Genomic DNA, 27993 nt, shown 5'->3' on the forward strand with positions numbered 1-27993 from the left:
TAGCAGTATCCTAAGACACTGTTTAATAAGCATCAGGTCTCTGCTTTGAGGCTGAAATACCTGAAAAAGCCCCTGGAAGTAGCTTCTCGCCTGAACCTGCCTCCTGTGCAACAACAGCTGCTCCAAGAATTATTTTTTCTCTCTAGACCATCCATGTAAGTACCTGAAATTGGCTTCCGCAGTACTGAAGTTAATCCAACATAAAATTAACATCCATCACAGGTATTAAAAAAAAAAATCCCTCAATATATTAATTATTCTACAATAAAAACAAGGCACCTTAAATCAACATGCATGCATCTGTGTAGGTTTTCATTACTTAGATTTATCTTATGTACACGTCATTTCTTTCTCATTAAATTGCAGTATGAGCCATTTTGTACATAGAAAAATATTAAAACATATTTTCTTCTCAAAATGACTATAATGTGATAAAAGCCCACACAATACTTCCCTTGTCTTGATGCTTTCAAGAGAGTACCATATGGCTTGCCTGAATCCCTCAACAAGAGGTCTCCTGAATTCAAAATTCAATTGATTTGGCAGCTCCTTCTTTAGAAAATGCAAGTTCCCACAACATATTTTAAATGATGTTCTAGCCAACAAAATATTGTTTTCCTGTCATAAATACAGACAAGCTTTTACACTTTCATCTTATAGGTAAATTCTTCAGCTTTTAGAACTGGAAGCTGTATTAGAAGCTTTTAGAACTGGAAGCTTTTAGAACTGGAAGCACAGTATCTCTGCACATTATTAATAAAGTAAGATTTCATAGGTGCCTCCATGTCTTCCCTTTCTCACAATACTAGGCACTCCTGGAGTATGTAGTAATCTCTTCCTTAAACGGCTGTGCAATCCATGCAGTGAAAAACAGTGATCGGCTAAGAAAAAGGATGAAAAACAAGCTTAAATTGACAGGCTACCAAAGCATCCTTCCTGCGGAGAAGTTTGCAAGGCTCCCAGGAGGAGACAAGCTTCCATGGGAACCTCCACTGGCTTTATCTCCACAGGGCCCACTGATGGGCATGAAGCCATGGAAAAATAGCCATTATTAGCTTTACTGCCCCTCGTGTACTTAGTTATCTTTCCACTCCTTTATTTTCAGCTATTTTGATGGAGAAGGGTAACCTGTCAGTAGCTGTCAGTCTGCACAGATGTAGCTTTCAGGGAGGCAGGCACCTGGGAATGTCAAATCCCAGCTTAATGGGCAGACGGTGGGAAGATATAAGGGAGCATCAGTCTCCTCCCCAGTATTTGAAGAAGTCATCCAGCTGAAATGATCCTTAACAGACAAGATCAGCTGTGAATAGAGACCTGTTTTTCTATCCCCAGCTATTAAGGGACAAGATAGCAGTACAGTGTTCTAGCAGAAATATCACTTTATTAAAGCTATTATTTGAAAAGCAGGAAAACAACAGGAAAAAAAGGTCTTGACACTAAAAATGACATTTGGAGAATTCAGAGTGCAGCAGATTTGCTGTATCAAGGCACAATCCTAACTAATCTTACAGAAGCAATTCTAATTAGGCAGGAAATGAAGAACAGTTCCTTTCAGGCTGGCTGAAAGAACAGTGGATTGATTTAAATCAAATCACTGATTTTAATCATGGATTTAAATCAACCGAGCAGGACACCTTGATTTAGCTCATCAACCTTAATCTTGTACTTTTTACTTTTTTCCTAATGAAAGCTCATTCATTTGGTTAAGATAATGTGGGGAATTGTAGAAAGCTCACACTTCATGTTAAAATGGATTAAAATTTTTATTCACACTCAATATTAATTACTTGTGACTACAAAGCCTGAGCTAATTTTTTAACAGAGTTAAAAAGCATCATTTTTAAAAATCATTCAAACTTGAATGTTCACACATGAAGCACATTTCAAATTATTTTAACAACTGTAATTAATTTAGGCTTTCATAAATAGAAAGGATTTCTGCTTAGTTTTACTCTGGAACTATTTAGGTAAAACACCTTAAACTTGCAATATCTAATAACATTAGAACCCAATAAAATGTGATGCATTACGTTATTTAAGGACACCTATTGATAATATGAAACTTGATATTACTGAGCAGTCTCAAAAAAAACCACAAGCAAAAAGCATTAATGTGGCCTCCATTAATTAAAAAAAGTTATCAGGAAGTGTTTGTGCTGTGATCACAATGTTGAACTATTCAGATTACTTTGAACATAAGATAGAAAACCTGATTAAATGCTGCACAGAAAAAAAAGCTTCATAATATAATGTCAGGAAAAATAATCCAAAGCAAGTGTCAGCAGAAGGAAGAGAACACATACAGACAGTATTCATGCTGGAAAAGACCCGGAGGTGACAGAGAAGAGTAGAGTGGATTTCAAGCTAGGTACTTGTAATACAATGTGGCAGCAGTGTAGGGAATAACGAAGTGTATTAATACGAATGAAAAAAGTGCCATTATCTTGATCAAGGGATGTTTCAGGAGAGTGGGCTGACAAGCACATTATATCTGGTACACCCAGGCATTAACAGTGTACAACATTAGTGTTTCATTCAGTATCATTTCTCTTTTTGCCTTTATTTAGCACCTAATCAGAGACCTGAGTTGTCAGAAAACATTCATTTTGTACCAACACACACCAAGACATACTTCTCTGTACAAAACCTGTGCAAACCAAATAGTAAGTCACAATAAGCTAAATACAAGACGAAAGTGTGGAAAGCTTGTAGTCGATTAGTATGTCATTTTAATTTTATGTACAATTCTGACTGGTATTGTTAGAGAAAAGTTCCTGATGAAAGATATCAACTCTTAATCCTTGCAAGATACAATTTAAATCTTCACCAAAGTGCCAAGGCTGTGCTAAAAATGAGCAATGAAAAAATGGTGACGCTTTATTCATTAGTCCTGCCCTTGGTAGGCATGCAAAGCTGCAGACTCAGAACTGCTTATTTCCATGTCAATGTCTTAAGCGCCTTTCTGTACTTCCCCTAGTGCTGCAAAGCTTTGACAGAAAAACGGGGATGGAGTCCATCCCATATCATTCAAAGCCAAAGCAAACCTAAACAAAACTTATAATCTCCCCCAAAAAGATTAAGTACATTTGATTTGCTCAGCCATATTCTACCTCAGCAATCTCTGAGGATAATTTTTTTCCCCTTCTGCTGACAATGTTTTTGAATAAGAAAAGATTTACATTTGAATTTGAAATGTTAAGATAACTTTGCGGTATTTTTCCTTACAAACTATGGGAACCCGAAGCACAAAGTGGCAATCTGCTAACCAAGACAGATGCAGTGATTCTGCTATTTTTATTTTTTTTTTTTAATTTTGACACATGAAAGAAAAGAAGGATTTTTTAAATACCGCTTTAAAGCACACAAGTAATAAGAACAGTCAATCCAGAAGGAACATTCAGAAATAAAAAAAAAAATAGCTATGGTGGGTAAATGAAGATTTAACAAAACCTCCAGATTGTTGGCCTTCGGCATACACATGTCAGATAAATTAAAGTAGAGCTTAAACAGCGATGCGGAGTTTCTTCTCCTTTATGATTAGGAGCTTCAGCTATTTAGTTTTGTGTCTTTCCTTCGGAGCTAATTTTCTAAAGGCTGAGTTACATAATCTATGCACTAGCAGGACACTAGATAATGGAAGCTATCTACTTGCAGCTTCAAGAGGTTAATAGAATAACACGACTGTGGTTTGATTTGTTGAGTACCATGGCCTTGAAAGGTTGAAGACTATGCAGATGTGCAAAAAAAAAAAAAAAGCTTTGCAATATTTTGAATAGGCCTACCTTTCACATAACAACAGTACATAAATGTGGCAAAAGAAACACTCTCCAAAACCATGGGTGTGATGCCAGTTAAGCATGAAAGTTGTGGCAGTAGGAGAAATAATACACATTAACTACTGACAGTGCTAGTATTGAAGTCTTGTAAGTGTCTTTTGCACACTATCTCCTCTCCTCTCCCCTATGTCCCAGTAAGATTAGTGTAGTTTATACCACGGACCAGACATGTTGTTGAATGCTGGATACGTTTATGTCACTGTCGAAAGTTATAAACCACATTAATGTAATTTGTTGTGGATCATTTAACCCTGGTTTCCCCTTCCAGCAGAAGGGAGAGCAAGGGGACAGAAAAGCTCTCTTAATGTCAGTATTTCACCTCCTCCACTCAGTCTTCACACCTGCATCTTTTAAAATGATGGATTTCAACTGAAAGTAAATACTCAATGGATTAAAAATCTTGAAAAAAACATAATATCTATCCTAGCAGCACTTCCATAAATCACAGTATAAGATCAGGACAATGAAACTGGTTCAAATACTATTTCTCTGAGCACTGAATACACCTCATGAGACATTCTATCATCCCATCTTAAACACAAATTTATCATACTAACAAGAAAAAAAATGAGAATGGATACCTACACCGCTTATGAACCTCAACCTGTACAAGCTCCTCTGCCAGAAGGAAAGCTGCACAGTAATATAGCTGATGAATGCATCTTTTAATTAATGTATTTATTTTTTTGAAAATCACTATGCTTTCTAAAAATTGCCTACTAAAAAGAAAAAAAAAAAAGCCTCAAACTAATAAAACCCCAAAAGTTTAAGAACATTTATTTATTAAAATAACAGGTATTCCAGCTGGTTTTGGCATACCTAGCTCATATGGCTATGCTAGCTATTGTGGTTGGTGCAAATCAAGGACAGACTTTTTCCCATTTTCCATACAGCCAAAACTTCTATGCGTAGTCACTTATCATAAAAGAAGCACATGCTTAGCAATAATTACTAAAAACCACCTTATTCTGTACTTTTCACCAGATCATATTTGGTGGATTAATTCAAAGCATAAAAGCTAATGATAAGATAAACCACAGACTTAGCTGTTTTTCCCTTGGCAGGACTCTTGGCTATGTACTGACAACACCTGCTTTCCTGCCTCTTCCTTATTTCTTCTATTCATCTATCAGAGAAACAAACCCACTCCTGTCTTCTGGATACAGCCACTGGAGACGAGTGAAATGTATATTAACAAGCAGCCTTTTGACTCTGTCGCATTCAAAGGAGTAATACATTAAGGACAACGCACAATTTTCTTTTCTACCTAACTTTATCCTGTAATTTTAATGAATAATACATTTAAACAGGTATCTTCAGTCCCATGCTTTTTTATTCCTAGGTAAGTTTTTTATTTTATTCCTAGGTAAATAATTTTTTTTTAATGTCTACATATTTACGTATTAAAAACTGAATCTAACAAAAACTCTTCTGAATAATTCTCTCCTCAGAATTATGCTTCATCACCTTAACTTGTGGCTTGTCTTTCGCTGAACACATCTTCATTCTTTACAGAGAATACGTCACGTTAAGTAGGATTTATATTCTCCTGTGATAACAGTTCCTTCTAAGCAAGGGTAAAATTATTTTGTTTATAACTTTTTTGTTGGTTTAAAAAAAATTATACATGGAAGAAGCTGCATAAATGTGAAATTATATAAGTACTCATTACTCCTAGCAGGAAAAACAACTCCCGACTCCCATCAGAAAATCGAAGCAGAGTTTCTGACACTGAATATTTAAGGTCAAATACTAGAACTTTGATAGTTATTTTTGCAAAAGGAAAAACACTTACAAGATTTACACATTCAGTTTTGAAACCAAATGCATGTGTAATTCTTTTCAGATATTGAAGTTCTAGCTGTCATGTTTTTGGAGGGACAATTTAAAAATTTCTATCTGGTGTGAGCTAGAGTCCACATATTTGTTCTTAAAATAAAGTTACATTGCAAATAAGTTCAACATTTCATGGATATGTAGGGTATATTCCTAGATTTTTAATTATTTAAATATACATGCCATTAAGTATAGTCTTCATTCCCTGGTTACAAAATTTTATAAATATACTAACCTGTAAAGAAAGTGTCGCAAAGACCTGAAAATTTAAATTCTGGCATATTTTGGTACCTAAGGGCTGGAAACGTAACAGCACTCCTGTGTATCCTGTAACTTGCTTGTGCTATTGCTGATAAACCATATTTGTGACCAGGTTCTGACTTTTCCCCTTCCTGCCACCAGTTTAAAACAAGAGAAGGGGTCTGGCTCAGCTGTTCCAGGGTGACCAGTCTGGCAAGTGAAATTCTTATTTACAAAGAACTTTATGTAGTTCTGGAGAACCCTAATTATAAATACGCATTATTCTTTCAGGTACAAATTCCTCTAAGATATCACGGAAGGAGGAATGTAATAATATGAAAGATTCAAACCAGCAGATGAAGATGGGACTCATCAAAATATTAAGAAGCTGTTGTATGCACTCAACTGAAAAAAAAAAAAATATAGATAATTGTTTTGTATTTAGGGTTTATCGAAAGACAAAGTAGCTTAAATGTAGTGTATGTATGCTACCAACCTGCTTACGTATACGTACAATCACACTATAAATATGAACTGATTTCAGTGGAAAATTCCACTTTCTATCTCACACTCACATATTACTGAAGATTCAAATACAATCGGGGAAAAAAAAAAGGAACAGTTTAATGAACTCATTACAATTTCTTGAAATTTCATCCTTCAAGTTCCCCCTCTTCAAATGAAGAGAAATGAAGAGAAGATGAAATGCAATAGTTGCGGATTGGGTTTTGATCACAGTTGCAGCTGCATAAATCACTGACATTTAAGTTATTCCAGATGTATACTAGAGCAATTGACTCTACATTTTTAATGCTGTCATGTACACGTTTAAAATCATAGTGGAAAATTTTGTTACAGCCACCAAACCAAAACATTGAAAGCCAGTGTTCCAAATCCACATGTCCTTGCCTCCCATCCTGCTCAAGCCAGTGAACCCCCCGCAGCATTATCTTCCATGCTGCTTCTAAATTAATTCTCTTAAGCATAAGTCAGTTTTCATGTAAAGCAGAGAGAAAGACTTTATGTAAGCTGACTACTGTAATTGGAAAGATTTACTGCTAGGAAAATTATATGTTCTGTATCTAGTGTTACAAGCAGAGTATCAAAGAATCACAAAATGGTTGGGGTTAGAAAGGACCTCTGGAGATCATCTAGTCCACCTCTCTGCTAAAGCAGGTTCACCTAGAGCAGCCTGCACAGGAAAGCATCCACGCAGATTTTGAACACTTCCACAGGGAGATTCCACAGCATCTCTGGGCAGCCTATTCCAGTGCTCTGTCACTCTCACAGTAAGAAGTTTTTTTTCTCATGTTGAGGTGGAACATCCTGTGCTCCAGTTTGTGACCACTGCCCCTTGTCCTTCCACTGGGCACCATGAAAAGAGTCTGGGCCCATTCTCTTGACCCCTGTCCTTTAGATATTTATAAACACTGATAATGTCCCCTCTCAGTCTTCTCCAGGCTAAACATACCCAGGTCTCTCAGCCTTTCCTCACATGAGAGAAGCGCCAGTCCCCTAATCATCTTCACGTTCCTTCACCAGACTCTTTCCAGCACTTCCTTGTCTTCCTTTAGCTGTGGAGCCCAGAACTGGACACAATACTCCAGATGGTGCCTCACTAGGGCAAAGTAGAAGGGGAGGATAACCTCTCTCGACCTGCTAGCCACACTCTTTGTAACGCAGGCCAGGATACTATTGACCTTCTTGGCCAGGAGGGCACATTGCAGGCTCATGGTTAACTTGTTGCCCACCAGGATGCTCAGGTCCTTCTCCACAGGGCTGTTTTCCAGTAGGTCAAACCCCTAATCTGTACTGGTGCAGTTTATTCCTCCCTAGGTGCAGGACTCTACACTTGCCTTCATTAAACTTCATTAGGTTCCTCCCTTGCCAACTCTCTAGCCTGTCCAGATCTCACTGAATGGTAGCAAAGCCTTCTGGTGTATCAGTTTCTCCTCTCAATTTTGTGCCATCAGCAAACTTGATGAGTGTACGCTCTGTCCCCTCAACAAACTGAACTATGAATATGTTGAACAAGATTGGGCCCAGTACTGACCCCTGTGGAACAATGCTGGCCACAGGTTTCCATCTAGACTCCACACCACTGATCTCAACTCTCTGTGTTCTGCCATTCAATGAGTTCTCAGTCCACCTCACTGTCCACTCATCTAACCCGCACTTCCTAAGCTTACCTATAAGGATGCGAGGGAGACAATGTCCAAAGTATTGTTGAAGTCAAGGTAGACAACAACCACTGCTTTCCCCTCATCTAACTAGCCAGTCATGCCACCATAGAAAGCTATGAGATTGGTCAAGTATGACTTCCCCTTGGTGAATCCATGCTGACCACTCCTGATAACCTTCTTTTTCTCCAGATGCCTGGAGATGACATCCAGATTGAGCTGCTCCATCACCTTTCCTGGGATGGAGGTGAGGCTGTAGTTCCCTGAGTCTTCCTGCCCTTTTTGAAGACTGGATGGATATTAGTTTTTCTCCAGTCCTTGGGCACCTCTCCTGTTCTCCATGATCTTTCAAAGATGACGAGAGCGGTTTATCAGTAACGTTTGCTAGCTCTTTCAGCACTCGTGGGTGCATCCCATCAGGGCCCATGGATTTGTGGGTGTCCAGTTTGGCTAAATGACCTCTAACCAGATCTTCCTTGACCAAGGGACACACTTACTTTCTCTAGACTTCCTCTTTTTCCTCCAGGGTCTGGAATTCCTGATGGCTGGCCTTTGTAGTAAAGTGTATCCTCTGTCACGAGGGCATCCACCTAATTCAGCAGTGGGCCCATATATTCCCTAGTCTTCCTTTGCTATTGATGTACTTAAAGTACTGATGTATCAACAGAAAGACAAAATCAAACTGTGAATATTACAAAATAAAAGTTTTTTGGCTTAAGATCTAAACAAGGAACAAGGAAACTCATGTTCTTGTTCTGCCATGAATCAAAAAATCATTGTGCATGCAGTAATTTGGGCAAGATGCTTTCAAACCTTTTTTCTTTCTTTTTTTTTTTTTTAAACCAACTGTAACATTTTGTGATTAAATAATAATACATTCTATTTTTAAAAATCATTTTTCTCTTAGTATAGTAAAATTACCTAATACTTGATTATTGACATTCATGCAACCTCAACCTTGATAAACAAATGCATCTTTCACCCAGATGTTTCTCCTGCCTCCAGTCTTCACAGAGAAACTCAAGATGACTCTCTGTTCAACTCCTTTCGTTAATGAGTTGTTTCAAAACAAGCTAAAAGAGATAAGTGATTTTTTGTTGACTTTTGCTAAAATAGGCCAACACATTCAGGTTTAAGATGGAACGATACAGGAAGCAATGTCACAAGCCCAGATCCACCAAGGCTCATGAAGTTTCACCCAACCCTTTGTTTCTGGATTAGAGCAATGTGCTCCTCCGGCTGATCTGTGTTCCACTGCAGGGATACATACCACAGAAATCGTTGACTGACACAACCACAAAACATGCTATTTAATCCAGCTTCTAATAGGCACGGCAAAATAGCCTTCTGCCAATGCACAGTTAGTATAAAAAGTCACCAATTTCCACCTAACAATCTGAAATTGGACTAATAGTGACAACTCTGCAAGAAATTTCTGGGGTTTATGACATGTGAGCATTATATATCTGGGGAATAGATAAAATGAACAAACACAGTGCTATTTTTTCAAGTGTTCTTTAAGTCGTTTTATATGTATTACATATTGAAACATGAATGTATAAAATGCTTCTGAGATTCTAAATTCTGGCTTTAATCACTATCAGTAAAAAAACAATTGTTATAATTCAGCATCCAACTGTGAAAACAAAAAGTAATTTTCTGTTTTGGAAAAAAAAACAGATTTTGCTTTCACCTCATTCTTCATGAAACGTGAGGCAGGAAGAAGCAGCTTTAAACTCCCGATCGTGCCACTTGGAGGCACGGCTACTTAGAAAATTAAACCCAGAGTACATTATATTACAAATGCAATTCCAGGTCTCCAAGGTATTAACCCCATGTTCTAAACACAATTTAATTTTACTGGGCTGCCTGTCACAAAACTACGGAAAGCAAGATTTAATAACTTTTCCATTATAGCACATTGATCAGTTCTTCTAACAACTCATTGCCATTCCACTTATACATAAAATCATTGTGTGCAAATACCAGAACTACCCCTCTTCAGTTGCTTTTATATTTTGTTCAAAAATTATGTGACAGCAAAAAAACACTCAGCAGAGTAAGCATTAAAACACATAATCTACTGGATTTTAGAGAGATGTCAGCATATTTTTTTTATCTGTTATTACATATTTGCAATCTTTCATACTGCTCAGATAAAATATACTACAATTTCTCTCTGCATTTCAAATGTCGGCATTGTTAGGACTTCTACTGTAGTGGCATGAAGCAATATGAAGGCTCAGCCTTCATCATACCAGGCATTACATATCTCTGGAAGATAGGCTGCCACATCTTGCAAAGTGAGCAAACAGCAGAGGGAAAAGACTACCACTGCTACTGGGCTCTTGAGTTTGCCAGGAGACCTTATGTGGCAGGCACACAATTGCAGAATAGGTCATACCTGTTCCTCACAAACAGTATCCCCTGCAGATAGGAAAATGGAAACCTCACTCTTTCAGATAGTCTTCCTCAAGTCAAGGCATGAAATTGTGCAAAGGGTCAGACCCACCTATTACAATGACACAAAGACTGAAATCACCTCCTCCAACAAGATCAGTCCAGGAATTCAATTCTAAATGCACCCTTTTCATGCTACCCTAGTTTGTTTGTTTTACGTGGTGAAAAGGAATCTTGAGGAGATGGGAAGGAATAAAAGGCAAAGACAGCTTTCTGCCCAGGGAAAGCACATTTCAGAGATCCAAAAGATCTTAAAACCCTGTTATCTTCAGGGTTTGCAGCCATGATGGTGCAGAGGCCAGCTCTGGAGGAATCCAGGCAGACAAAATAGACACTAAGAGCAATACCTATATCATGGTTCTCTAAGTCTGGCTTCCACAAATAATGCTTTCCTGTAAAGTTTCCTGTTAGCAAACCCCCATGGATGCTACCACCAAGGGCTGATGAAAAATAAAGTTCCATCAGAGGTACATCTCTGTACAAGCATGACAGCACATCCATTAACATAAATTTAGAGAGTCAATATTGTTTTTTGGTTGATCAAAGTGAGATATAATGGAGAAATCTGATTTACTTAAGTCATCCCTCAATCACGCTCTGAGAAGATATCCAGCTCAGCATCCCAAGGGTAAGCACAGCCAGTTGCATAGCTACTTATGATTACTATGTCTCTACACAACGTAACACCCCTCAAAATCCAGTTAACACAGGGAAGTGAAATTTTACAATCTAGTGTAAACCCACAGATTCCTTTACCAATCATATTAAAATTGTGATTAATATATTTAGTGGTAGAAGAATAAACAAACAAATTCATTCTAACTCAGCACATTCAAAGTTGCAAGTTATGAATATAAACTAACAATTTATTTTTTTTTTTTACTATCTGAAGCTATCTCAGGTTCCTAGAAGGACAGAAACCAAGACTCTTTGACACATTTAGACATTACAGTTTTGGAATCAAAAATTTTGAACAAATGATTTCTAATAGAATATTTAGCACATAGTTTAACCTTAGCTATGTACTTCTTCAGCTTGCTCCTGAGATTTAGGCCCCTAATCTTAAAAACGAAGCCAAGTGGATCCAGCTGAAAAGTAGAGGCCTTTCAGTGTGTGGCAAACAGCCACATATGCTGTAAATTAAGACCACTTTCCCCTGTCTTTGGAAAGTGTCAACTGGCAATCCCCATTCACTCCAGGATTCACAAGACAAGCTGTTGATAGCTACAATCTCCACACTTGCCTCACTCTTTTTTCCTGCCCAGTCATACAGAATTGTAGAGCACCAAGTGGTCCCTAATTGTGTACATAAAATAGTAGTCCAGGATGTAACTCAGTCTGCATTTCCCCAGCTAAAATCTAACCTGAACTGGAGTCATCCCTGAACTGGAGTCATCATCACGAAGGAACGCACAACAGGAAATTACAGGGGAAAGAAAACCCTCAGGGGAATCAGTGTAGACCCAACCCATATACTTCTTCACTAACATCAGTCTCTTCATGTAATCTAACTGCATTCTAATAATGGAATGTTGTGAAGGTAAGCTGTATAAACATATGGGGTTTTTTTCTGTTAAACACGTTTGAAGTCCTCCATGTCATATTAAATAGTCTTACAGTCTAAGGCCCATCACACAAATTTTAAAAGGAACTAAGTAATACGTTATTTCATTACCCTACTTAACTGTATTTGTTGTCATGTCTGCCAGAAGCTCCATTAATGCTTCCAGCACTCCTATGGTTTTCCACTTGTTGCTTGCAGGCCTAAAATGCTAACAGAAACATGCTCCGAAAAGCTTGCTTTTGCGAAGTACAGAAGCAACACTCCCAGTTCTTCTGGTCTGCATGCCCTGCAACTCCAGTTTATAGTGAAGTTTTTTGCAAGAGGTGTGACTACAAAGAAGCATAAGCATAAAGTTAAATATACATCTCTAGGATCAACCATATTGACATGCACATGTACCCACTGTACTCCAGAAGATACTGCAGAATCACAGGCTCTTAGAGAAGCAGGGGTTGAAAGAGGCTTTGGAGATCATTTAGCCCAACCTTCTATTGAAAAGAGGACACAGATCCGCTTATTCATGGCCCTATTCTGCTGGAGGGTAGGGGGACTCTACGAAGGGATCTGAACAGGCTGGATCAATGGGCTGAGGCCAGTGGGATGAGACTTAAAAAGGCCAAATGCCAAGTCCTGCACTTGGGACACAACAACCTCGTGCAGTGCTACCAGCTTGGGGAAGAGTTGCTGGAAAGCTGCCTGGCAGAGAATGCTTAAGGATGTTGGTTGACAGCTGACTGAACATGAACCAGCAGTGTGCCCAGGTGGCCAAGAAGGCCAAGAGCATCTTGGCGTATATCAGAAATGGTGCAGCTAGCAGGCCCAGGGAAGTGATTCTGCCCCTGTACTCAGCATTAGTGAGGCTGTGCCTCGAATACTATGTTCAGTTCTGGGCCCCTGATTACAAGAAAGATGTTGAGGCTCTGAAGCGTGTCCAGAGAAGAGCAACAAAGATGGTGAAGGGGCTGGAGAACAAGTCTTACAAGGATCGGCTGAGGGAACTGGGGTTGTTTAGCCCGGAGAAGAACAGCCTGAGGGGAGACCTTATCACTGTCTAAAACTACCTGAAAGGAGGTTATAGAGAGGTGGGTGTTGGTCTCTTCGCCCAAATGAGAGGGAATGGCCTCAAGCTGCTCCAAGGGAGGTTCAGATTAGACATACGAAAACTTTCTTCACCTTTCATCTTCTGTGATTCTATGATTCTATGAAAAGAGTTATCAAGCACTGGAATGAGCTGCCCAGGGAGGTGGTTGAGTCACCATCCCTGGAGGTATTTACAAATAGGGTAGATGAAGTGCTTAGGGATATGATTTAGTAGTAGACAGGTACGATTTGGCTTGATGATCTCAAAGGTCTTTTCCAACCTAGTGATTCTATGATTCTATCAAGCAAATTCTTAAATATTTACAGCAAAATACTGTGGTTTTCTCTAATTCTACTTTACATAATAGGTAACAAGTGTAAGAAGAATGCTCAAATTGTTGACTTTATAGGAGACCTTTCATTTCAACTGATTTTAATTTATTCATATTTTTCACATAAGGGACAACAACCAAAAAGTTAAAGGAGGGTTAAAAAGTTGCTTCAAACCCACCCTATGTCCTCCTGCTCTAGAGTTTTACTATAAAGTGTAGATAGCGCCACTAAGAGATGCAGCTCCACAGATTTGAGCAAAGCATCCTAGAGACCCTGCATGCCAGTTGCCATTTTGTGCAAAACCCAAGCCACCATCCAAATTGTTTTTCAGTTGGAAACAGAAACAAGCAGCTGAACTGTTTGATAATTACTGTGTGACAGTGGTGATGGTACTTGAATACCTCTTTTGTGTTAGACTTGGGTCTGTCTAAAGCTTGCTGACATCAATCAACTTCAATCAGTGTTAGATCAGATCCACACCTGAGAATTTAAGCTATTTAATTAAGGCTTTGCCAATCTCAAAGTCTGTTCAAGAAGCAGCTGGCCATTAACTGAAGAGGACAGGCTGTTCTTTTAAACTTGCAAGGCTCTCCCCTCTAGGACCAGAACAAACATTTTAGGGCCTTAATCTGCAGTTAAGCTTATTCTGTTATAACAATCTCCTAATAGCTATGATGTGCTGGATACTGATGAGCATGGAAACAGAACACAGCCTTGATTAACTGAAGGACAAACTGAATTTTCATCTGAATTCTGGGACACTAGAAAAAGAACAGTTGGCAAAAGTAGGAAAATTTGTCTCCTGAAAAGTAAGGAAAGATTTGAACACTAACTGTCTGAGCAGAATAAATAGATACAGGAGCAGCACTTGGAAAGAGAAGAATTACAACCAACCAAGACTGGAAGGCTCAAAGGGTCGTTCCATTAAGAAACTCAATGTCAGATTAAGACCACAGGGAAGAAAGACCTTCTGAATGTCAGTTTTGTTAAAAGGAGTATTTTAAGGGAAAAAAAAAAAAAAAAGAAGAGAAAAGAAAAAAGGGACTTCAAGTAATGAAAGAACACCTTTTTTTTCCCCCCTGAACTCTACCTGATTGCTAAAATAGGTGCTATTTGCACTTTTAGTAGCCATCTCTATGGATTTTATCAAAGTCTCTTAGTGGGAAACGAAGATCACTATCTACTTCTTCGGAAGAACTATGCTAGCAGTATAAGAGATGACTGTATGGCCAGTCAAAACACATGAGCAACAGGTGGGAGGGCACTTCATCTGCTGAGGTTGTGATTAACTATTCTGAAGTTGATGCTGGGAAGCAAGAGGAATAGACTTTACAGCCAAAAGATGAAGTAAAAAAGTTAACACTTGATCATGAAAGAAATAGTCATCTTGCACACATGCAGACAGGGCACAATCTATTGAAGAAATGCCTCACTTGATAGGTATTATAACCTATCACTAGCAGTAGCATCTATTATGCTACTAAGTAACATTTCTTGTAACATGAGCTGCAGCAAATCGAATGAAAGGTATCTCCAAAATAATTATGAGGGGAAAAGAAATGTTGATTTACTATTTATGTATTGTCACTCTAGCGGCAACCTGAAATTTACTGTTCTTGTTACTCAGGGTTCCTCTCATAAATAGACTTGAAATAATCAGACATGAACATTGGCAAGAAAAATATCAATAAAAAAGATAAGGAAGCGGAGGCAACTGACTAACAACACGTTATACGACCAAAAAAATGTAACTGAAGAATTTTTATTTAAGTCTCATGAAAAATTATTTTATGCTGTAAAATAAAACATCAAAGAACACTGAAAAAAACTTAAGAATGCTTATTTCTTCTGTATCTATTATATCACTAAATACTTCAAGGATCTTAAGCTCACTAATATGTAAAGAGATTTTTGAGACGCTGCAAAATTCTGTCTTAAGTTTTTTAGAAAATTATTGAGACCAGTATTTCTGATATATTGGTTGAAACTGTGGTTTGTAAGGTGGGTTTTGTGAATGTTGTCTGTGTGTTTTAGCAATGTCCAAATCCTCTTTTTTTTTTTTTTTTTTTCACCCAGCATACAAATTAATTCTGATTCATGAACAGCCCTTCTTGAGCTGCACAAATAAGTTGTTTGTACCAGTATCTGAAGCATACACAAAATCTATAACAAAAAAGCAGCTGAATGTACTACTGTTCTTGCTTTTAATATATTCAAGCTGTAAAATTAACATTTCAATTCCTCAACAACTGCTTTAAGCTACACACAAATTTTTCTTACTTGAAGAGGTAAATATTATCAGGGCAAAGTTTGCATTTCATAAATTTCAGTGATTTTTTTTTGTATGCTGATGTAAAGCTTACCAACTAATTTGTTATTAAAATACAGAGAATCAAACTCGTAAACTCAGAATATTTACTGCACTGTGTTCTCTCAGCTCCCAACAGAACCTAATGGAGCCGATTTCTTACTCTAAAAAAATTAATAGAGCAGTAATAATTACCTTCAATATGGGCTTTTATACCACTCTAGCATCACCTTTATGCTCAGCTGATAGAAAAAAGGCATTTCTAGAGAACTAAATAATAAACAGACTTCCTTAGGGTGAATCGTCCCCCTTTTACTGTGAACAAAAAACATTTAGGCAGCTCACTCAGATGTACACGTCCCCCAGTAGTCAGATAAATTCCTGTAGCTACTGTACTCAAACTATTTGTAAAAAAAAAAAAATCAAAAAAACCCAAACAGACAACAGACAGTCATTATAAGTAAGTTCTCAGCAGTAGCTGACAGTCAAATACGTCACGCATAAGCTTCAAACTGTTCCCAGCCCTGCCTCAAATGGTACTGTTTACACACCCAAAGACACCAAAAGTCTTCCCTACAGAGCAGGGCTACCCAGTGAATATACACTCACCACTGCTCCAACTCTATTTGTGCAGCAGACCTTCTGCTTTAGCTGTGCAATCAATTGACTCTGGGTATCCGAGGAGATATATACACAAGTGACAATACAGCATTATGGAGCCTGAAAGACTATTAACATATTTACCAGGCTTTGGTTCACATGCCTGTAAAAAAGCATCCTCTTTTCTATCACACTGGTACAAATACACCGGATTTTGTAGTCACTTTATGTAACCTGAAATGCTGAATACGCAGTTTCAGTATTCTACAATTTTTGCAGACAAAAAGTAAAGGTTTTCAGTAAAAATGCTGACACTAACTTACTGCAAGTGCTACCAATATCTTTTAAGTTATACAACTAGAGAAAAAAACACATTTGCAAAATCGTATAATAGATCAGCGTTGACACTATTACTCTTTACTAATAACATGTGATGGATTTCTTTCCCCAAAGACCAGCAGATATTTCACAGACTTTGAATACAGAAGAGAACAAACACTACACAGGCATTTATGTAGTTCTGCAGTATTAAAACATTCAAAGTGTTTAGAAGATGTAACAATGACACAGATGCGTTAAACTTATATCAATCTATATATAAAGGCTCTCTAGAAATCTCAGTTAAAACCTACATAGGTTTTGAAAGATAGCATAGAATTGTTAAGGTCGGTAAAGACCCGCAAGGTCATCTAGTCCAACCACCAGCCCAACACCACTGTGCATGCTAAACTACATACCAAAGTGCCACGTCTACATGTTTTTTGAACATGCTCAGGAAAGGAGACTCCACCACTTCCCTGGGCAGCCTGTTCCAATGCTACAACCACTCTTTCATTCAGTTAATATTTTTTTCCCTAATCTCCAATCTAAACCTCCCCTGCCACAACCTGAGGCCATTTCATTACACTAAGGCACCAGGATAACAAAAAAAGTACAGTGGTTTATATCACTTCTTCAAATTAATTCAATAACTTAAATTAATAACACAAAATTGCTGTTAGCAAATACCAAAGATATTCCATAGTGAATGTTTGTGACACTGCAAATTTGGTCATGACAATAAGTAAATAAAGGCTGTGAAATAAATGAGAAAATCTGTTCATAGCTTTAAGACTCCAAAAATTAAGAATGGGTGAACAGCTAATTTTTCAAAGGAAAGTTAGTTCCTGTGAGAAAGATAGGATTAACAAAACAAGTCCTTTCTCCTATTCACTGCTTTCCAACACAGGAAAACAGATACTATTTTTTTGTTTATAACTCACAGAAAGTACAGAGACACTTTCCGTTTCAAAAAAAGAATCCCAAATGTTCCTCACTTTTTTTCAACAAATATTCCTAGTTTATCTCGGAATATTTTAGTGAGACTAGCAATTTTAACAAGACTGTTTAATATTTATCTGTTTCTACCTGTGATCCCAAGCAACAAAGTCATCCTCCACACAATCTCCTTAAAGCATTGTAAGCCGCTAATCCTCATCTTTTACAGAGCCGCTAGCTCTTTGCGATTTCTTCCTGATGTAGGCTTTCTGATACACATGATTTTTCAAATTTCCTAGCATTTCTTCAAGAAAAGATCATCCTAACTGATTATGGCTGAAGACCATCTCCCAATACGGTCAAGCAGGTTCCCTTAGCTCTACGAGACACAGACCAGAAAATTCTAGTTTCAATGATTAAACATGCCATCATCTTACGCAGACTGATTTTTGCATATTGTGCTAACAAAACTAGTAAGCATACATTTGTTTTGCTAACGAATCAGTATTACTTCAATCAGCATCCTTTGCGCTTTGCTATCTGTATTATATACAAGCCAGAATATCAAGATTAGATATTTACATGGATATTTATCCACTCTACTGAACACAAATTAGCTGATATCTACTGATCTGGGAGACTCTTACAGGAATTTAATTTTCTCATGTATCTGCACAGACTAATTTTTGTTATTCATATCAGTAACTTAATCAATATGTGGCCCTTCACAGGGCAGGATAAATGCTGCCATTCTTTTTCTTTGGGGAGATCACAAAAGCAACATATAGAAATTATTCTTTCCTCACTCTCATATAAATATAGATAACTTATGTGGTACCATGTGTTGTTACCGCTGTTTAACCTAATTGTAGAGAATAATGTTGATGGGATGAAGATTGATTTTATATGCCCTGACCTATGTCTGTGTTTTCCTCCTACAGCAAAAGAAGTAACAATTGAGTGAGATTATTTAAGCATAAACTGTGCTGCCATCCAAAGATCAAGACTGGAAAAAAAGTAGAGTTGGTGCAGATTATATCAATGTACTATATTAAGTTTGCTGGACATGTACTCTCTTCAGAGTTTTATTTCCTTCTGCCCTATACCTTTGCAGCAATTTTGTGAGAACTGCGTGTAAGCCAAGAGCAAACAAATCCTTGTTATGACTGTTGTACTTTACATCCCTTCTGCAGTATGAAAACTGTCTCCGTAAGGTACGTGACAAGAGACTGTAAAGGTTTAGGGGTATGACTTTACCCTGGATGTCTTCCACTGCCACATTCAGACTACATTTGGTAGTTGAGATGCAACATAAAAATTATTTCTCTTAGAAAGGTTAAAAGAACAGAGAGGAGTTGGCTTTTTCTTCAGAGAGGAGTTTGTTTTGGACAAACTTCTTGTTTACATGACAGGAGATAATCACAAAGGCTGACAGACTGACAAAACGTGTTTGCGCATTTATTTTTTATTGGGTAGATAATGATTTTGTAGTCAATTCTTAATGGTCATTAACATAAAACATTTTATTTAAAAATCAAGATACAAGCTCTTGAACATGAAAAGAGAGCAAACACATCAGAGGCTAACTGCCACTCCCCTGCCCTTCAATTCATGGTAAATGCTTAAGTAAGTCAGAGGAGAGAAGAGTGGGTACTCCACGGAGACTTGGGACACAACGTATTCTGTTATCATAAGAACTGGGGACTATAAGAAGTCTAACTTAATGAGGCAATTTTAAGTGCATTGGTTGCTCCCTGAGAGATACCAAAAAGCAGTTTAAGAAAAAGCATTGCATACTTACCAGCTCACTGATACATGTTCTAGTCAGAATTAATTTTCTCATGCAATGGAACTACCTGAGTGATCAAAACTTTCAAAGACAGGTGTCCAAAAGCCCTAAGGTTCTCCTGCTGACGAACTTCAAAAGCATATCTAATCCTGGCTCTGCTTCTGGACAGGAAACGCTTGCCCTCCTACTTCTGTCTGGGAGGAGACAGATGAAAAGCATTAGGTCACGGAAGCATCAAGGGCTCTAGTGAGGCATCCTCTGTTCCCAGTCTTGCTTTCCAACTCTTTATATTATTTTGATCTACCTGCTCCCTCTTCCCTTCTCTGTAGATGACTGCATACTTCCTCACCATAAAGTTTACAGTGGGAAAGGCAAGCAGAAACAGATAGCTCATCCGGTCACATTCCCTCTTCCTCTTGCCCTTTGACTTCCCCAAGTAACAAACTAGATGCTCTGAACAAAATGAAAGCCACTGAGTTTTCTGTAGACGTCTCTGTTCCATGCACCAAAAGCACAAACACACATTCAAAGCAGAGGACAAGGCCAAAGGTTTCACCTGATCTAGAAACTTGCTCTGCAGATATTAATCTTAATTAATCACATCCTGCTTTATAAATCCAGCAGACAACATGACACATGAGCTAAGCTGGTTTCAACAATGCTGGAGAAAACAAATTAGCTGACAGTGGAGAAAAAAATGCCTTTTCATCCTTTTTCCATTTGAAATTAATTGCAAAATGTGTTCTAGTGTACTGTAAAAATGCAAAGTCAGTATAAAAACTTGCACACATAAGGACCCCCATGTGTTTGATATATATTTCATACTTTTTTTTTTTTAATAAACAAAGATTTTTTGAATGAACCAGTTCACGGGCATTTTTGCTACATCTATTTAAGTTACCTAGAAAGAACAGTATCACCATTTCTACTTGTCAGGCACAGAAGCTGAAGAAAATAAAAGAGAAAAGTAAACTATTTAACAGAGGTTTGAGCTTAGAGAGTCTGGACTTCGTATCCAGCAGAGTAATGAATTTGCAACCAAACACGGAACACTAGAGGTCATATCAGAACACAGCTCATGGTGGTTATGCAGAGGATCACCAGCATGACAGACACAAAACTATTTCTGTAAACATCTCATGTCACCGGCTTGACATCAGTGGGACCAAGAAGCAGGAAAGGAAGGTTCAACTGAGGGACCTTAGTAGTGCCAGGCTGTGCACCGCAGAGAGGCAGCGTCTCTTGGCAGCCTGGGTAGCCCAAGCTCTTCCCATTTCCAAAGGAGCTGGAAAAGGAATGCAAATGGTGACTCTCTGTGTTTGTAATTACCAAAAGCTAAGTGTTAAGGATGTTACTTAACAGACTGAAATTCATAAGATGAAGGTAATGGGATCTGGCCTCACTACATTAGTTCCAGCAGTTATCAGGTCCTTTAACTTCACACTCTTTCAAATGGTGTAATCCATTCATTGCTTTCTAAGTGTGGGCATAATAGTTATCCTACAGTGTGTGAAACTTCACTTCAAAAAGCAGAAACAAAATTACAACCCAGAATACTTAGTTAACCTGTCCAGATCACATAATTCCTAAATTAAGTCCCAATAAGTTGAGAACATAGACTTACATATTTATGATACAACTACAGATCTCAGAAAGAGAGGATGGTATAAGATTCTCTGGACTACACATGTCCACGTGGCAATAAATCCATTTATGGTGCTAAATTAGTTCTTCAACTTAAAGCTGAGCCCTTGGGAAAATCTTGCTCCATTTATTCCAAATCATCAACTTTGGCAGATGTTTAGTAATGAAATACAACACTCAGTACCTTATTTTGACGTTGAAGCCAGATGACAGTGGGATATACCAACCAAAATACACAACTTCTTCAAAGTAATACCCTTGAACAACAACATAAAAATTACTGGCACATTTAGAGAAGAACATTGGGTACTACTGCCTTAAGTGAAGTTTTTTTCTATTGCAGTTGCCAACGTCTTCTCATGATGATCCTAAAATAAGAAGAGTTCCAGGAGTATGAATCCAACAACAAAAAATTACAAATTTGCAAATAAGACCTGTCAAGCTTTATAGGATAGAGACTTTCAAACTCTACCTTCCAAATTATTTTTGCCCAAAGAAGAAAACTCCAAGAACAAAAGTCTCTGGTCAGGAGCCCTCAGAAAAAAAAAAAAGATACCAAAGAAACAGGCAATTCAATGTACTTTTTTTTTTTGCTTTTTCATTCTTAGCAAGAGAAAACACATGATACTTCTCAGCATAATAGCTTATTTTAATGTAAATATTCAGATCATCTATTTGTTAGTGAAAATAAGAGTTTTTTAAGACTCCTGCAAACTAAACACATCAAAAAGCATATTCAGTTTTCCTTATACTGATGTTTTCATGCAATGTGGTTGGAGGAGAATACAAAGAATTCATGGCTGGCTAAGAGGACAACATTCAACCCGGAAAAGAGAAGGTTCAGAGGAGATCTTATAATGACCTTCCAGTACATGAAGGGGGCAGGAAAGCTGGAGAGGGGCTATTCGTAAAGGCTTGTGGTGATAGGACAAGGAGGAACAGGTACAAACTGGAGAGGGGCAGATTTAGACTGGACATCAGGAAGAATTTCTTCACCATGAGAGTGGTGAGACACTGGAACAGATTGCCAAGGGAAGTTGTGGCTGCCCCATCCCTGGAGGTGTTCAAGGCCAGGCTGGATAGGGCCTTGGACAGCCTGATTTAGTGGGATGTCCCTGCCTATGACAGGGGAATTGGAACTAGATGATCTTTAAGGTCCCTTCCAACCCAAACTATTCTATGATTCTATGAGCATTATGATTATACATTCATATGTAAAATGGCCACACGGAAAAAAGATCATCAGTTTAGAACATTCTCTTGGCTAAACACAACTCTCGTATACAGTATGTAAGTATATACAGTATGTATGAATTCTCCACCTTGTCTGCTTTAAATGATTGAAGTGACCTAATCTAAGTCATTCCTTTCCCAAAAAACGTACAGCTGAGAAATGCTTCTTTATAAACAGGGGGAGGGAAACGCCGAACTTTAAGTTCTAGTGCCTTGCATTGACATTTATACTAAACTGCTTTTTTATGAAAGTGGACTTGTTTATACTGAGGATTCAAGAGTCACATTACAGCTTGCTGCATAGAGCACACCCTCGGAGGTTTGATTTCAAAAGCCAAACTTCGTATTATATATTCCCTGCTGACAAGAAGTCAGTCAGAGCCTATTACATCACTCTTCAAAGAGTGGTAAAGCAAATGCAGAAAAGCCCCTGAAGTGATCTGATAAATGATTTTGTTAGTCAGTTTGGCACCAGAGTGTCTGGTATCCAATACTTATGATACACAGCCTACCAAGTACACAGTATTAGATTCCTGCTATTTTGTGTCAACAAGAAATGTATGCTGTGACACAGGCCTTTGTAAAGTATGAGAGGAGAGAAAAGGCAAAGGGGAACACAATACACTTCCCAAATATGCAAGGAAACCACTGAATTGTGCTTGGATTGCATATTGCTAACAGGCTGCTATTAGGAACAAAAAGTCACAATTCAGAACCCTAACTACAAGCGTATCACATTGCACCAGCATTACCTAGTTTTCAAACACAATTTACTACTGGACAAACTCCTTAAATCAGGGTTTCAAAAGATCTTTTTCTCCTCTTACAATACATTTCATGCATTCTTCCCATATATCCAATATCAAGACTACAAACAAAGAATGGAAGCAAAGGAAGAACAATAATCTAGAGATTAACAAGACCGTCACAGTAATTCAGGTTGGACAGGATCCAGGGATGTATCTAGTCCAGCTCCCTGCTCAAAGCAGTGTCAGCCATGGGATGACATCGGCTGCTCAAGGCTTTATTGAGGCAGATCTTTAAAGCCTCCAAGGATGGAGCCTGCACACCTTTCCCAGGCAACCTGCTTCTTCACAGCTAAACTTCCTTAGCCTCCCAGTGGAATTATTTTTCTTTGCTGTCCCACTCCACTTTAAGACCACTATCTTTTATTCGCTTCCTCTGAACCTCAGTACTAAGCCTGGTTGTCTTTTCTGTAACCTCCTCAGGTGCCCTTGAAGCCATGTCTCCTCCAGGCTGTACAAGCCACACACCCTCAGCCTCCCATTGCAATTGCTCCATTTCATCCGTGTCTGTGTTGTATTGGCAGGCCTAAGATCAGATGCAGTATTTCACATGTAGTCTAGGGAGTACCAAGTAACAGGAATAACCACTTCCCCTCACTCCTCCTGTTAATGCAGCCCAGGATTCTGTTTGCAGTCTGCTTCAAGGGCACACGGCTGGCTTGTGGTCAGCTTATCTCTCAGACCTCTGAGGGACCCCATTGAAAACTAAGGGAAAGAAGGCTCTGAGGACATTTTAATGTGTCTGAGGACTTCTTATCTCTGTCCATTATCACCGAATCACCTGTCCTGTTCAGGAACAGGTCCACATTTTTCTTGTTTATTCTTCTACTGCTTATGCAGTGGTAGAAGGTTGCCTTGTTGCACTTGATGCCCCATTCCACTTTCGGCTCCAGCTGAGCTTTGGCTTTGCTAATACAATCACTATCTGCCTGTTCAATTCTAAGTTCCTCCTTTGTAGTGTGCCCCTGCCTCCACCTCCCCAACACTACCCTTTCAAAGCAAAGCTCATTTGTGATCTATTTACTCAGAAACACTTTCATGTGTGGAGAAGAGGGGGATATCAGCCTTAAGGACTTGCCAGGTCACTTGGGATCCTCTCAAGATCTTGAGCTCCATCATTTCATGATTGCTACAGTCAATCAGTTTTTCCTTGTTCATGAGCCACAGATCAGGAAAACACTATCCCTAGTCCATTAGTGTCCATGTTAAAAAAAAAAAAAAAAAAAGAAAAAGTAGTAACTTAGTAATTTTAAGACTACTTCAATATCAATTTTATAACTCTAAGGTGTTAAATCTTCCGTAAATGATGAATTTGTGAAAAATGCATTTAAGCTGCCTCTAAACTTTAAAGTCGCTTAGTGTTTGAATGATTTGTTTTAGCTACTTTGCTCAGTCATATACTTTGGGCCATAAGAATTCAGATACAGAGCTGCACTTGATAGCAGTGGTCACTGTATCCAGAATTACTGCAGTAATGAGACTTTCAATGTCTTGAGATTAGTCTACACATTAGAAAAATAATGTAATATGAACTTCCAGGCAAAGAAATAGTTTGCTATTAAAGCTTACAGCAAAGCATAGGGAAATAAAGACTAAGCTGAAAAATACTATCATCAGTATTTCACCGCTTTTTACTTAGTTTATCTAAAGCAACCAGATGCATGCAATGAATAAAAATGTCTGCTTTACAGCATCTCAGCAAATATTAAAAAAACATATACTTGAGTACACAAGTTAAATATTGGCAGATAGAATCCCGCCTTTGAATATATCGTAGTTTTTGTAGGTCATGCTAAACCCAAAAGACCAAACACAAAAAGTGCCAGAATCTTCTTTTTATTAAATGGCAGAGAATATTTACTTCAGAGGTAACACATTCTATAACTAGCTTACTATTAACAAAAGGCTTCCCCCACTCTTCTATACAGCATTATGTTTTTGTGGGACATAGAGCAACCCTTCTACTCCAACCCAACCTAACTGTCGGGTAGAAGGAGTAACACTGATCTTTTTCAGCAGTACCATTCTTGATACATTTTCTGGATCAGGCTTCGAGAAACATATTCAGCTATATCTGATGCAGATGACCGTCTCCTAGGAAGAAAGATGACCTCTCTAAATTACCCTGTGAGGTAGCTGCATTTATTTTGCTATACCATCTTTCCACTGTCTCAGTTCATAATCTGGCATTTTTGTCAGTACTGTCACTTACTTTTCATTCCCTTTCCATGAAGAATCCCCATCTAACATCCCACTGGATGAAAGCCACAACAGGTTTTTCTCACCTACAATAAATGTTTTTCAATAGAGAGCCTAGTGTTCTATGGGAACAAAGTCTGTGTAATCATGCTGAGCTGTGTACCTGTCCATCTGTCAGCTGAACCCTAATTACTTTGCCCTGAAAATATCTCAAAGTTGATACATACACCACTACCAGTGCCAAGGATGTTAAGTGCATACAATTTTCACACTTCACATGGAAGAGGACTACATTAGGCCCATATCCATTTTGTTCCTCTTTGCAAAAATGTAGCCATGTCTGGCTGATTGTCCCTGGAAGTGGGTCAGGGTTATTATGCAGAGAACCTCAGGTTTTCAGCAGTCTAAGGAGGCAGAAGAGAGGTGTGGGATAAACAACATGAAGCTGTAGGAGAACAGACTTCATTATTTTTTCTGTCTTCTGATGACCATGTGGACTTGGGAATACGTGTGAAGGAGTATATTCCAACCAACACGATCAAGATGCATAGTAGCATGTCCTGAGTTGTAAGATCTGGGACAGACTGTCCTTGACAAGTATCACTGGAAAATTCCCCCAAGAGAACTCCATGGGAGGTCCCTATGGAAAAAGGAAGTGAAACCTATTCACCAAGTCTCTAAGTTGACTTTATTCTCTTCATTCTCTCACTGACTTCATTCACTCATACTCTTGCAATTACAAACTTGGAAGTACCAAGGCACATGTATTCAAGTGATCTGGTTAGCATCTCTTGTGTGCAACACGGAAAATATGGGATGCAAGCTGTGAAGTTCTTCTTATGTGACCAGTTGGGAGTCAACATTTGCTACGACACTGTCCTTTGCTTCAAGATGTTGCTTTCTTCAGCCTCTATAAATCTTAGGAGAGGTTGTTGCACATTGTTTGTTTCTTCTTGATTGTTTGAAATATATATTTGCTTTTCCTCCCTGAGTGAATGGGAAAGAAAAATCACAGAGGCAATATGGTGCAACCTCATTGTCACTGTCCTGTTGCCCATGAAAGACACTGTTCTGAACAGTCATCTATGTTGTGGTATTAGAGCACAAGGCCTTCGATTTCAATAAGAGCCACATGTTCTTCAGTTTTACTACCAGAAATTACATCCTGGGTCTATAATCAAGACAGGTTGTTCTTACAGTCTTCATCGTGCTTTTTCTTTTGGCATTTTCACAGAAAGACACACATGTATATATAGCACTTCCACTTGTACCTCATCCATCCAATTTTCATAAATTTAACCAATTTTGAAGTATTAAGACTGAGATGTGCAAATTTCCTTCCAAATTCACATAACTGTGATGAAGAAGTCAAGACCTGTCACTTTTGAAACCAGTAATTGTTGCATTCATGGTATTTTGAGGGTCTGAACAACATCATAGGTGTGCAAATCTTAACTTTGACAGATGGCTTCTTTGTAAAAACCCAGAACCAGAGCCTGCATCTTCATTCTCTCCTACGTGCAGAAGAACTGTAAAATCTTTCACACAGATCCAATACCCAAAATGCATCAATACCTGAGTTTATGCTAATTACCTGCAGTGCCTAGATGAAACCCCTCCATTCTTACTAGATCTGCAGGTAGCTTTTCTATATCTAAAAAAAGGTAAAAATCAATCCTCACATTGTAAGTGTTAATGAAATAAATAACTATCATAACATAACTGATTTCACTCTGTTCTTTATCTTGTACTGGTACTTACTAAACATGTGATCAGTACACTTAAAAAGGCTTATGATAACAGTTAAGGCACAAAACTTCTCCAGCATTTATGCAACACATTTTTTTTTGTCTATTTTTTAGAACTGTCCCTAGGACTTGCACCTATACCCAGAAAGGCTGATTAGTTCAATTAAGCTAATAAATTAAAAAAAAAAAAGCGTATCTCAACCTTCACTTGACATTAACAAAAGTGTTTACATGGCACAGTTCCTGGCTTTCCTAGCCAGCAGAGCCTCTGCAACACAACCGATTAATTAAACAGTGCTGAGAAGTTAACACTGAAGGTTACTGATTAATTGTATGTTAGAGCTGCCTAATCAAGTACCCGAGGCAATAAACAAATACAAAGATAAATTATACAATAATTAACAAAATTATTTATAGTTTTATTTTTAACTGCTTGCTTGCCACACCACAGACTTCCATCTGAATAAACAAGGAGGAAGGGTGATGAGGATCATTTACTGTATTTCTCAGCTGGCCATTATGGCTGTTTTCCCTTGACATGAAATATATTATTATAAATCTTAGTTTGTGTATGGCTATTATGTAGACATATATGCTGAATGACCAGCCGTACAACATTCATTTATCACGTATTTTTGAGTACTACTGCTTGCTAATGCATGTCTCCAAGGGCTTAATTCAGCATTGCAAACAGCTGCTAGCCTTCATTAAGAGCAAACAAGCAATCTACTCTAAACACTACAGACTTATAAGAGGACAAGAATCAGACCCAAAGACGATCAGCAGCTTTTCCTCTAATTCACAAGCTCTTCTGTCTAGCAGCTAACCTCTCATTTCAGGGATCTTCGCATCAATGTTTGAATTTCCAGCCCCAAAACTA

General features: G+C 38.2%; 1 protein-coding gene across 4 annotated transcripts in view; it reads right to left on the minus strand.

Moving 5' to 3' along the window:
• The window catches only part of ALCAM (activated leukocyte cell adhesion molecule), a 119414-nt gene that overhangs the window by 48375 nt on the left and 43046 nt on the right, over positions 1-27993 (minus strand). The window contains exon 1 of one of the 4 annotated variants that reach the window (XM_054086919.1): positions 19496-19722. The exons of 2 other annotated variants lie outside the window; for them this stretch is intronic. Coding sequence is in view for 1 of the 2 variants with exons in the window: in XM_054086906.1 (XP_053942881.1) it covers positions 19496-19537 (42 nt within the window). In the remaining variant the exon portion in view is untranslated. Of the gene's footprint in view, positions 1-19495; positions 19723-27993 lie in introns of those variants that run through there. One more of the 4 variants, XM_054086906.1, reaches the window with a different exon arrangement.

Source organism: Cuculus canorus, chromosome 1 (assembly GCF_017976375.1).
Source record: "Cuculus canorus isolate bCucCan1 chromosome 1, bCucCan1.pri, whole genome shotgun sequence".
Classification (NCBI taxonomy): Eukaryota; Metazoa; Chordata; class Aves; order Cuculiformes; family Cuculidae; genus Cuculus; species Cuculus canorus.